At 38.0% G+C, this 13,886-nt stretch overlaps 1 protein-coding gene across 1 annotated transcript; it reads right to left on the bottom strand.

Annotated features, from left to right (window-relative positions):
- Positions 1-1,755: 1,755 nt before the first annotated feature.
- LOC110167894 (CCR4-NOT transcription complex subunit 9-like) lies at positions 1,756-13,661 on the bottom strand. Its single transcript, XM_020933289.2, has 8 exons — positions 13,305-13,661; positions 12,712-12,897; positions 11,570-11,685; positions 10,623-10,732; positions 9,975-10,084; positions 9,063-9,161; positions 8,055-8,146; positions 1,756-3,368 (listed from the first exon to the last, which is right to left on the bottom strand). The coding sequence occupies exons 1-8, from the start codon at positions 13,320-13,322 to the stop codon at positions 3,200-3,202; spliced, it is 900 nt and encodes a 299-aa protein (XP_020788948.1). The 5' UTR covers positions 13,323-13,661; the 3' UTR covers positions 1,756-3,199.
- Positions 13,662-13,886: the final 225 nt, after the last annotated feature.

Here is a 13,886-nt window from a genome sequence, read left to right as displayed (position 1 = left end):
TCTCACAATTTTTTTGACTAATCTGATCCCTGCCAACAGTAAAGAGGAACATAAATTGTCATTTGTTTTGCCAAAATACAAAATTGCAAAAAAAAATAAAAAATTTAATGCAGCGACAGAAGCCCCTCAGATTATGACTGACATAAGAATGCACAATCCTACATGCTCTTTTCACAATTTTATTTACACTAACCATCCCAAACTGGGTGTGTCCAGTTTAGAATTTTGAAAATCTGGTCACCCCACTCCAAGTTCAAGTTGCAAATTCTTAAAGCACTGATTCAAGTCTGACTCCCAACTCCTGCCTGTGTGGGGCTAACAGACAACCTATTCTTCTAACATCTTGTGACCTCTTCCTTTTCCACTCCTTCTTTTGTTTACATTTCCATCCCTCGCTCTCTGGGATGCTGCATAAACCTAAGGAACATGCGCCTCCTTCCGATGCTGTTCTTTTAAATCAAATATTAGATGTTTTTTACGCAGCTGTCTCTTCTGTCTGGACCTCAAGTGAAAGTTAAAAGTGCTCTGTATTACGTGGGCATTAAAAGCACTTGTTGAGTAACTGCAACATAGGAATGTGTAATGTCATAATGTGGAAAATAGGCTCTATTCACGCCTACTGGAAGACAATTGGAAAAATGCAGAGGACGAATTCCGGTGTAGTTCCCGACACTGGGCATGTGATAAAACCATGGTTTCAGCAAAAGCATCTTCACAACCAAAAAACAAGCCAAAACAAGCCAAAACTTTCCATGGGAGACGGGACTCTAATCATAGCTTCCAGGTTACTTAGGCTACGTTCAGACTGCAGCCTCAAGTGACCCAAATCTGATTTTTTCGCCCCTATGCGACCTGTATCTGATCTTTTAATGACACAGATCTGATTTTTTCAAATGTGACCCAGGTCACTTGGATATGTGCTCCTAAAGCCCATACATATCTGATCTTTTAACATGTAACTTCAGTCTGAACGGCCAGGTCACATTCATCCCACCTACACGTCAGGCTCAGAGTCTAGTCAATGGAGGGAAAGCAAGGTTAGAGAGTTTATTAATATTTGGGGGGATAGCTGTATTCAGGCCTTCAGTTCTAATTTGTTTTGTGTGCTTTAAATTATTTTGCTGGATGTCCTGAATGCTGCTGTGTGAGTTCTGGTCCATGATTGGTGGAGCACAGGCCAATCCTGCCGCACCTCCAGCCTCCTCCCCCTATTTAAGGAGACTCCTGCACCTGTTCGGGGCTGTTGGCCTTGGTGGCCAGTCTGCCATTTTGCGTTTGTGTGTGTCTCTTTTGTGTGGGTTTACGTTGGGGCACTTGTGTTTTGGTTTTGTGCGTGTCCCTCTGTTTAACCACTTCTTTTTGTGTAAGCCTCTGTGACCCGTTTTGTGGCACAAAACTTGTTGTATGTTAATCCTGTTGTTTTCTTAGTTTAGGTTATTTTCTTTTAAAACTCCACACACCTTCACTAGAATCATTTGGATGATTTCAGGCCTGCAATTACCACTGCCAATGAAAAATACTGCTTCATGACATCACAAGATGGAAAACAGCATTTTGAGCTTTGGAGATGTAGACAGACTAATAATGAAGGATTACTCAAACGTGTGAATGAAACAAAACACTCCAGGTCTGTTTTTGATGAGGTAACATTATAACATGGTTTAAAGCTCACAAGAATCCATTTTGTGTAACATAAGACTTTTAAACATTGAAACTGACTGGTCTAAATCATAAAAAGTGTCCCAAGTCCAAATGTTCCAAAAAAGTGGTTTATTCAAAAATCATTCATACATCACTAAACTTCCTTTAAGAGCAACTCCAACCATTGACACTGACTTGAATACAAAAATAACCAAACTTTACTCCAAATGCTTGTCTTGGATTTTATTGTTGAAAATCCACTTTATGAGACGTGATGCTGGTCTGCTGTTTAGACATGTTCATGAAAATGCAAAAGTCCATTCGTTTGCATTCACCACAATGGTACAAGTCCACCTGCAGTTTTGAATTGAGATCACTGGAAAACTGAAATCATACATCCTGTTGAAAATGACTTGAATTCAAATGATTCATCTTAGAAGTAATAGTAATAGCAGTAGTAGTAGCAGTAGTAATAGTATAAGTAGTAGTAGTAGTAATAATAGTAGTAGTTTTGGTAGTAGTAATAGTAGCAGTTCTGGTAGTAGTAGTAGTAGTAGTAGTAGTAGTAGTAGTTCTGGTAGCAGTAGTAATAGTAGTTCTAGTAGCAGTAGTAATAGTAGTTCTGGTAGCAGTAATAACAGTAGTTCTGGTAGTAGTAGTAATAGTAGTTCTAGTAGCAGCAGTAATAGTAGTTCTGGTAGCAGCAGTAATAGTAGTTCTGGTAGCAGTAGTAATAGTAGTTCTGGTAGCAGTAGTAGTATTAATAGTAGTAGTTCTGGTAATAGTAGTAGCAGTAGTAGTTGTAGTTCTGGTAATAGTGGTAGTTCTAGTAGTTGTAGTAGTAGTAGTTCTAGTAGTAGTCGTAGTAGTAGTAGTTCTAGTAATAATAGTAGTAGTAGAAGTAATAGTAGTAGTAGTTCTAGTAGTGGTAGTAGTAATTCTAGTAATAATAGTAGTGGTAGTTCTAGTAGTGGTAGTAGTAATTCTAGTAGTAGTAGTTGTTGGTGTTGTTCTGGTAGTAGTAGTACTACTAGTACTAGTAATTCTGGTAGTAGTGGTAGTAGTAGTAGTAGTAGTAGTAGTAGTAGTAGTAGTAGTAGTAGTAGCAGTAGTAGTAGTAGTTCTGGTAGAGAGTCTGACACCTGCTTGTCTCTAAATGTATTCTCTAGAATGTTCCACAATATGGCATTAAACCAAACCATTGCGCATTTTCAGCCTTTTGCTAAATACATGAACATGCATTCTTAATCAGTGGGGTTGCCTCTCCATGGATCTGACATGTAAACACTTGGCACATGTTTGTCTCCATAGGGATAGATAGGTTTAGTGCCCTACTCTGGAATATTTTTGGCAAAGCAACATCATGAGCAGAAGATTACACACCGCTGAAAGTACTCACATGATGAACATTTTGAATCCAAGTCATTTAAACTGATGCAGATGTGTGTTTTTACAGTGTACAGTAGTGGTGGTGGTGGGGGGTCACTGGGTGCACGTGTGGGTGTGGGCGGAGTCACTGTGCGCGCGTGTCTGTGGGCATGTGAGGGCGGGGCTGGGGTCACTGTGGAGCGAGCGGGATTCCTCTGGCGTCCGTGACCTGTCCCTCCTGCAGGTTCTTGACAAGCTGGGCAAGCCATCTCTTTGTGGTGGTGTCATCTTTTAAAACCTGCGCGAACGTCGAGTCTTTGAGCTGGTCAGGCAGGCACTGGCGCAGGGCTTCTCTGGCTCTGCACGAGAGACACAGGATATACTCATTTCAAGGGCATTATTACACTAACACACACACACACAACATGTTAGAATGCTCCCTCCTCAAAAACAAACCTGGAGTTGTTTTGTTTCATTCACACATGTTTGAGTAATCCTTTATTATTAGTCTGTCTACATCTCCAAAGCTCAAAATGCTCTGTTCCACCTTGTGATGTCATGAAGCGATAGTTTTCAAGTTACTTTTTAGCTTTAGTTCAGTAGAAACGGACAATTCCTGGGCTGAAATCATCCAAGTGATTCTAGTGAAAATGTATGGAGTCAAAAAACACAATGAAACACATCCTGTATCGCCACATGGCATCACAAGGTGGAACAGGTTGAGAAAATCTTCAGTTTGAGAGAAGAACTCAGCCTAAATATGCAGAGTTTGTGTGTTAAATATGTGAATGAAACAAAACACAACTCCAAGTTTGTTTGTGATGAGGAAACTACATTATAACATAGATCCATAAATAGCGCAATATGGACCCTTTAAAAGAATTTTAAAGGGACAGTTTGGAATTTTGGACATAGGACCTCATTTCCTAGTGAGCCAGAGTGTTGGAGACGTGTGGAGACACTTTTTAAAATATTCCATCCCGTCCTTGTATTTGCAGAGGTCACTGGTGCTAGGCTAGTGCATGTCAATGGCCATAGTTAGCCTTCCGCTAAAAACAGTCTTACCCACTCTACAAAACACCCAAAGCAAAACAATTATTATGCCAGACTGTCGATGTGAATGTCTGTGTCGATAGAATACTTTTAGGAGTAAAACCAACCTTGCATTTGAAGGATTTATGTCTGAGCAGCAGCAGAGAGTTGTACTTCCTAATAGAAAGCTTGGCAGTGGCGGACTGATATATGAAAAAATAGTCCCTATACATGCGAAAATTCATGCAATGCAAGGTTAGTTTTAGTTCAACCATTATTCTATCAACACAGACATTTACATGGACAGTCTGGTGTAATAACAGATTTGCTCTGGGTGTTTTGTGGAGTGGGTAAGACTGTTTTTAGTGGCAAGCTAACTATGGCCATTGACATGCACTAGCCTAGCACCAGCCACCTCTGCAAATACAAGGACTGGGTGGAATATTTAAAAGTGTCTCCACACGTTTCCAACGCTCTGGCTCACTAGGAAATTAAGTCCTATGTCCAAAATTCTGAATTGTCCCTTTAAATAGATGACTCTGACATCATGATAAAAATATTTAGAGTTTTGAATATTGCAGAACACTGACATTTCCCAAACTGGGGTTCCTGAGTCATGGATATGAGGAGTTTAAAACATGGATGAATCACAACTTTTTTTTTAGGCTTTGATCAATACCACTACTCCAGTATAACAAATAAACACCATTAGAATTTGGTAATAAACATGGATTCAAAATCAGAATGCACTGCGATGTTCTGGTGTAGGATGGGATGTCCTTGGGATATTTTCTGTTGGACGACAGTTCTTCGGTCTCACAAAGTTTTATAAAATAGACGACCATTCCTCTAAAAAGTGACCAGCTTTATGAAATCACACTTTCTGAATCATAAAGACGAGACAATGTGACAGAAACAGTTTAAAGTCCAATATAATGAACTGATCACCCCAGTGTGTTTTCGGTCCAAAGACAAGTTTCAGGTTGATGTATTAAAAATGCACTGTGTAACTTTTCATGGGAAGGGTCCACCACCTGCTTGTCTCTGTGATAACGTTATTGGTTTGTCTGGAATATTCTACAGGACGCCATTAAAAGTATTTACGTCTACTGGAAGAAAACACACACTTCAGCTGCTACCGGCTTTTTTGTCATCTCAGTTTGTCGATACGCCACGGACACAAACATGTTACAAACTTTTCCCAGTCGTTCTGATGATAATTAAGGAGCAGCTAGAGAATTCTCTCATCACACTTTATGTCTGTCAGCTGAGGAGGAAAAGGGAAGAGTGTCGGACAAGGGAAGAAGAAGACAAACTGAGTCAACGACTGCTCTACCTCAGCCCACTCCTGCATCCTGCTTGCAAATCCAAAGAGACGTGGAGGAAAGTCCGAAGCCAGGACTGGTTGAGCCAGATCATCCGGATCGCGTCAGATCGGCTTTAAGAACGGAATAAACCACCCACTTCGGAATTAAGTTTAATTCCAAATAATCATTTTCAGTAGGAATTACCGGTAAGAGTTTACATGGGCTTTTAAAAACTGAAAGAATTTTTATTCAGAATTACATTATTTTTATTCAGAATTAAAACTCTCATGTGAACATGGCAAGTGTGACACATTCTAGGCAAAGAAATAACATCTCCATGGAGACACAGTGCACCTTTGAAGTGGAACAGCTTGAAGAACGTTCTACATGGCCGCCATGTTGGTTACTGACCTTGTGTTTATTACAAGGTCAATGTGAAACCAACATTTACCTCGGCGCCATAAAAACCGGCCTGAAGTCATGTTTAACCAATGGTTCACTTTGCTTGAATTTGCATAGCTTTGGAAATAAAACACAACAACATGACATAAAAACAAAACCCTTAGAATTACTATCCATATACGAACATTTGCCCCGTTCATTTAACCCATCAGTCAGAGTCTCTGGGATTAAACAAGCTCTGCGCAATTCTGTGTCATTTCTAATCGTCAGTGATCAACTTTTTTAGTCTATCAGTAAAAACAAATGTCAATTATTAAAAGTGTGTTGTTCACGTTCAGGAAGACATTTTTGTTAATATTAATTGAAAAAAATGGGCAAAAAAAGTTATTTTGTCATATCACCCTGTACATTCTTTAAAGAGGGACATTTAATAGGGTTCTGATACAGCCCAGGAGAGATCGCTAGATTACTCAAACATGCATGGATGCCATCTAAAACTTCTTCAGGCATTTTTCTGATGAGGGAACAATGTCATAACATGGTCAGTTTTGCAGAATACCCTCTCTTTAATACTGATCTTGTACTGTTACCAACATTCGAACCCAACCAAAACCAAAGCAGTGTTTTTTGTTTTTTTTTAAATCGTAATGACTTCCAGCTTGTTCTTACCACATAAATATTGCATTGCGCATCAACAGCTGAAGCACAATCAGATTCAGTCAATAAACTTATACAACTGTCTTCCTTTGTAATGTGATGACTGCTTATTATACATTATTAACACAGGCACTAATGGACTTAACACTGACCTTGTGCAGTTCTATTGAAATAAGACCGGTAAAGTCTACATTGGTAAGCATACATATATATTTTTGTAAACATAGCTTTTGAAATGGAAGTGTACTTATCTGATTTTCATTCAATGTGTTTGAGCAAAATTTGTCTTAAGGTAAAAAATAAGACTGCCAAGTTCTGTCCGTATCCGAGTACCGTTTTATTGTCTGAGAATCAGGAGGTAGTTGTTGTTCTGGTCTACGAGAGTTGTGAGAAGCGCTTTTAAACTCATCGCGGTGAATAATGAGGATACTCTGAATGCATAAGGTAAGTTATGTAACGTTTCATGGTTTTAAGGCAGTAAAAATCAGGTACAGCACCTTTAAGTCCAGGTTTACTCCTAATTCAGTCCTGGTTAAATTCTGGTTAAGTCCTGGTTACAAATGCATAATTACGAGCCATTTTTAACAACAACGGCATGAGCAATCTATAAGTTTCAGAATGATGAAAAATTAAGACCGTTGCCATCGTGATTACTAGCTTGAATCATTAGTGGAAACCGTCTGACCTTGCAGAATTAGGATTCGTTCGCTTGACGGTAGGTGGGTACTTTTTTTAATTTAACCATTCGCTGCTATTTGTTGATTTCATCATAGCTAACTAGAGCAGAGTAAAATTCCACTGCTGCTGAGAAAATAGTCCCTCAGCATGCGACAATTCATGCGATACAAGGTTAGTTTTACTTCTAAAATTATTCTATTGACACAGACATTCGCATGGACAGTCTGGCGTAATAATAGATTTGCCTCGGGTGTTTGGTGGAGTGGGTAAGACTTTTAGTGGCAGACCAACAGTGGCCATTGACATGCACTAGCCTAGCACCAGCGACCTCTCCAAATACAAGGACTGGATGAATTATTTCAAAAAGTGTCTCCACCCATCTACAGCACTGAGGCCCTATGTCCAAAATTCCGAACTGTCCCTTTAAGATTTTCCCAAATCCTGTAGGAAGAAGGGCAATAACATCTTTTCCCTTGATAAAATTCACCAAACATTCTTTTTGTTCCGGGGTTCTTGCAAACCGTCTAGTGTATTCAGATTCCTAACCTAGTTGCTGAGTGGAGACACTAGGTGGCACCAGCCTGGCTAAGTGATTACCATTTTAAGGCAAAAATATCTAGTTTAGTTTCTAGTAAATAGTTTTCTGAATGGTAAGAAATATGTGTGGCTTTTTTTTTTTTTATCGCATTCTGACTACTGTATGACTTTGAAATTATACGGCTTTAAGTATCTATAAATAATTCATGAACAAAAAGTCATTTTGTGAGCCTGTTTGGAGATGGCACCTTCTACTATCAAAACTAGATACTTAATTGAAGATTGTCTAAATAAAGGATTTTTTTTTTTTTTTCCATTATCATTGCAGTATTGAAATAAAAAAATCCAGTATCAAGTCTATTTCTCAGTATGGAAATAGAGTTTGAAATGTTTGTATTATGACAGCACTAGTGGTGACGTGGTGGTGTTTACCTGAGATTATCGGAGAGTCTGAGGTAACAGCGGACCACGTGCTTTAAGAGGCGAGCGGATGGTTCTTTGGACAGCTGCAGCACCATTTTACCCTGAAAGAATTCAATACATATGTGAGAAAAACACACAGACAATTAAAGTGTACATGACAGGTTTTCATGGTTTTCTAATTCTTCCACAATTGGTTTGATGGGATAGTGCCTGTAGTGAATATTTATCATAGTTTTACATCAGTGAAGTGACAGTTTCAAAAATACGGGAAGTAGCGCTGAGTTGTAAAACAGAATCTCTCTATCTATGCCATGAACATGAAACAAAATTTACACACAAGTAAGTAAAAACTGGGCACCATATTCAGTAAAATAATTATGGGGATCACAATAACAAAGACACTCTTTAGATTAAGTTAAATATAATAACCTCAAAATCAAATACAAACTTTTCTATTTAGTTATTTTGAGTAGATTCACCTAAACAAAACACATTTAGCACATTTTAGCACATTTCTCATGGATTGCCAAACTATCTTAGCTTTAATTGATTGACAGGATATAGGGTTGTCTGTTCAATAAGGGTGAATCGTTGTACAGTTGTAGGGAGTATCATTTGTCACATAAGGGTGAATCGTTGTACAGTTGTAGGGAGTATCATTTGTCACATAAGGGTGAGTTGTTGTACAGTTGTAGGGAGTATTATCTGTCACATAAGGGTGAGTTGTTGTACAGTTGTAGGGAGTATTATCTGTCACATAAGGGTGAGTTGTTGTACAGTTGTAGGGAGTATTATCTGTTAAATAAGGTTGAGTTGTTGTACAGTTGTAGGGAGTATTATCTATTACATTAAGGTGAGTTGTTGAAATTGAACATGGTCCCTGAAATAAACCAATAAACTAAACAATTTTTTTCTATACTGTTTTTGGGATACAAATAAATATGATTATTTTTTAATTGTCAATATACTTATTATATACTGCAATTATAATATTTCGCTTTTACATTGGGTTCATACCAGGATCATGGCGACGTGAGAGAAGCGTTCGTACGTCTGACAGATGTAAGCCAGTCCAGTGTCATCCAGCAAGATCTTCTGCAGGATGAAAGTGGCAACCTAAAAACAATGAAGACATTTTATTACTTTTTTAAAAAAAAATTTATTTAAAGTGGAACTAAACACCTAAACTCAGCCCACAATCACATTTCAAATTGAGCTGCTAAACTGGACAGTACCTGGAGGACTTGAGGGGAAGAGTGAGAGTGTGTGACAGCAAGTGTGAGAGAGAGGGAGACCAAGAGAGAGACAGAGAGACAAGAGTGAGAGAGACAGAGAGAAAGAGAGAGGGTGTGAGTAAGTGAATGAGAGTGAGAGAGTGAGACAAACAGAAAGACAGAGCAAGAGAGAGAGAGAGAGTGAATGAGAGCATGCGTGAGTGAGTGAGAGTGAAAGAGACAGAGAGAGAGAGAAAGTGAGTGGGAGAGACAGAGAATGAGACAGAGTGAGAGAGAGAGAGAGACAGAGTGAGAGAGAGAGCGAGCGAGAGAAAAGTGAGAGACAGAGAGAGAGTGAGTGAGACAGAGAAAGACAGAGAGAGTGAGTGAGTGAGAGTGCGAATGAGTAAAACAGAGTGTGAGACAGAGCGAGATAAAGAGTCTGTGAGTGAGTTAGAGTGAGAGATACAGAATGAGAGAGTGACAGATAGAGAGAGAGAGTGAGAAAGACAGAGAGAGACAGAGAGTGAGTGAGTGAGAAAAGAGAGAGAGAGAGACAGAGAGAGAGACAGACAGAGAGAGAGAGAGAGAAAGAGAGAGAGAGAAAGAAGGAGAGAGAGAGAGAGAGAGTGAGGTGGGTGGGGTTTGAGGGTATAAGGAACTGTTATGGAACTGTTACTATAAGGAAAGTAAAATCTAAAACAAAGTGCATTACCGTTTTGGAAAGCTCGCTGCCTGACTCCATAATGCGCAGACACAGAGGAATGATTTCAGTCGTGAGCAGAAAGTTGATCACTTCCTGTTCGTCTGTTTTGACCAAAGCTCCTGTTAAAGAAGACGCAAAAACACATTTATTACAGTACGTTTACAGCACACAGCATTATATCAACACTGAGTTATACAAAATAAACAGTAATAAATGTATAGAAAAGCAATGATTGGACCATTTTGGGAACTTGTGTTCAATCTGATTTACAATATTATTAGCAGCCAGATTATTGTGAGCAAAGTGACACTGACATCTTTCTTCTTTGTTAAGTAAACATAACAATTACCCCTTAGGTTACTGCACTGCTTTGAACTAAACTGTCACTGTCAAATGCAGGAAATCTTTACCAAGAAATTATTGAGGAAATTTCAATCCAAATGTTTTGACTACATACCGATATGTCAGAGAGCTATCAACAAGAGGCCCCTTAAAATTAAACTTGTAACATTCCCAATTATATTAACATTAGTAATATAATAGTGAAAAATAATAGTCATTATTAGTAGCGGCAATAGTAGAAACAGTGCTAGTAGTATTAGCAGCATTACTAGCAGTGGCAGTAATAGTAGTAATAGTAGTAGTATTAGTCTGTACCTATAACTCCGAGGCTTGTGAGGCGCAGATATTCAAAGGGTCGCGTTTTGCTCACAGTGTGAAGAAACGGGTACAAGAACAGAGGGATGTGGGCTGCCAGGAACGCCGACCTGAATCAAAGCATAAGATGCAGAGTTAATGAGAAGTTTTGTAGGCACAACCATTTTCAACTCTAAAACCATAGTCAGTATTATTTATTATTATCTTTTTTCAGATTTTCAACTCATTTTAACATAATTTTGCCTCGAATCCAAGACCAGCACAGGTTTTAAAATCCTTTGTTACTATTGAACAGTGCTGGATGACTTTGCTGACAAGCTAAACAAAATCAGAATTGTGTATTAATGATCACACAAGAAGTTGGTGGAATTTGTTTCAGTACAGCAAAAAATGCCCAACTCTTACAACTTTATTAGAGAACAAAAAAAGGCAGACAATATACATACATAACACACAACAGGTAAATAAACAAGTTCCATCAGGGACTGGTTGAGAGTCCAAATGGCTATGGGAAAGAAATGATTTTTGAATCTAACTGCCTTGGATGTAATGGACCTGTAGCGCCTCCTGGAGGACATAAGTAGGCCTGTCACAATAATTACTATATTGACTTATCTTTCAATACATGATGGATGGAACAATAATTTTTGGGGGGATGAATATTTATTGCGGGTCCTTTTTCCTTGGACTAGTCAGAAAATTATAGTTATTTTTCAATACTATGATGAGATTTGAGCTGTAGAAGGTTGAATTATGAGCTTCTATGACTCATTATAGATACAAACTTAACTGTTGCATTCTGATATTTACTTATTGCAGCTCATATTTTTAACAATATCGTACATTTAGAATATTAATTTCTGGATGATTCTGCTTTTTGGTTTGCTTTCAATATTGTCATTTATTGTCTATGTTTACATAAACATTTGTAATTGGTCATTTCTCACCTTGTTTCTGGATGTGAAGCGACACATTGTAGAAGAGCCAGAGCGTTGCAGACTCTGTTGGACTGATGAGCTGTGAGTGTGGGAGGGTTTATGGATGGGTAGATGTTCACTATTTCCTATCAAAAACATAAATGAGATAAAACATAAAAAATATGTTGATATAAAACTGTAAGCTAAGGTATGTCCTATATTGTGAGTATCATTTATGCTCAATTCTGCAGATGGTAGTGAAATAATTAAGTCTTGACAAACATAAACAAGAGGCAATTAAGCAAATGCTGGTAGCCAGTTTGGCTTGTACCACAGTAACAAAGAAGAGCTTAACTCTTCTTTGTTACTGTGGCTTGTTGGATTTTATGTATCAAGAGGGTATTCAAACTTCTGAATTTTAATAACATTAGTTTTAGGTGCCCTCATCTGTATTAAATATTATTGGCCTATAGAATGTTTTAATTTAATAAAGACAAACAAATAATCCCAGCCTTAGATTAAAAACTACTATCTATATTAAATTGGGCAGATTGACAAACTGATCCATAAAGCTGGTCACGTGATCGTCTGTGATATATTTGAGATACTTGTCACAGAGAGAGAGGAGGACACTGGACAAACTGCTCTCCCTCATGGACACTCCTGCTCACCCACTACACCAAACTATAGAGGGACAGATAATACTCCCTACAACTGTACAACTCACCCACTGCACCAGACTATAGAGGGATGCTCAAACAGTGAGAGATACAGGACTACAATCATACAATAATACTCCCTACAACTGTACAGCAACTCACCCTTATGTAACAGATAATACTCCCTACAACTGTACAACAATTCACCTTTATGTAACAGATAACCCCATGTCCTGTCAATCATCATATCTTCTTTGCACTGTTTCCTTATGACCTCTTGTATATTACTGAGATATTTTTATTACTTATTTTACTTTTATTTGTACAAATACATTTATATAATTATGCCTTAATTACACCAGTCTCTTGCTATTGTTGCCAATTATTTAGAATTTATTACTATCATTTATTTTTTTCTCTCTGTTATTATAATATAATGTGATGTGTGAGCTACTGTGTCCAAGTCATTTCCCTTCTGGATCATTAAAGTTTGTCTAAGTCTAAGTCCATTACCTGTAGGAGGGCAGCGATGGTGCCACAGGAGTGCCAGAGCATGGGGGCTAAATCAGGCACAGACTCGCGTTTCTTGCTCAGCTCTAGTAAAGCGTTCTCTCTGGTCTCTGGACTCGACAGCTCGTTGATCCACTGGTAAATCTTCTCCCTGTCCACCTGCGCCAGAGCTGTCACGTTACTCACAGCCTGTGAAAAGTAAATACAATAGGCAGCAGTGAAAGGTGGCTCAGAAGGTCTCAGAACTTAGCTTAGAACAGAGCTTAGATTAATTAAAAAGCAAATTTAGTTTGACTTGTTGTTGTACACTGTAATTAATGGGAAACACTGTAACTGACTGCATTACTTATAGTTTAGCTTAACAATAATAACTTTCACTCTAAATTATGAATACAGGAGACAAAACGCTGTTTATAATATAGTTTTATACAAATACCTTCCTGGGTATACATTAAAACAGACGAGAACTACAGTCTTAAATAAAATACATTGGATTTAGTGAGTAATACACCATAAAATTACTATATTAAGTTTTATGGCGCTATAAACAAAAGAGAGAGAATTAAGATCACGTTTATCTTGAGTTAAATACTTACAGCTCCCGTGGCCAGCATTATGTCCAGTGTTTATGCCTTTAAGTGCTTGTAAAATATATCCTTGTACGTTTAATAGTCAGAATAATGAACTTTAGACAGTTTTGGGGGGATGTTGGGGGTTTCGGTAGCTGCAGATGCTAACAGCTACCTCATGCTAAACCTCCAAACAAACCGATATCCGTTCGCGCCATAAAGAAAAACATAAGCGCAACATATTAGAAAATGTCAAAACGTGTATCTTTAAGTGAAAATAATCACCGTGGAGCATGAAAAAGAGGTGACTCATTCAATGTTTTGTCAACCCCAAAAATTCGAGCCATTCAGAATATAAATAATAGGAAGTCTCGCGAGATTTGGTTAAGATAATTTATTCTAGAAGCAATTTTTATTTGACTAAATGTTTGTGCTATTAATTTATTTGTAATATTATTTACATGTATGATCTCGTTAATAGTATAAATACGAAAAAATAATAACTGTGTGTAATTATATTTATGTATTTGTCCTCGTTCCTTCCACATCATAGACTATATGATCCACACAAGCCACTTTCATTGGATTATAATCATACATCGTTAAAAA

The sequence above is a fragment of the Boleophthalmus pectinirostris genome, unplaced genomic scaffold (assembly GCF_026225935.1).
Source record: "Boleophthalmus pectinirostris isolate CB_2022bp ecotype Guang Dong unplaced genomic scaffold, ASM2622593v1 HiC_scaffold_1, whole genome shotgun sequence".
NCBI classification, from domain to species: Eukaryota; Metazoa; Chordata; class Actinopteri; order Gobiiformes; family Gobiidae; genus Boleophthalmus; species Boleophthalmus pectinirostris.
This window is presented reverse-complemented; position numbering and strand designations above follow the sequence as displayed.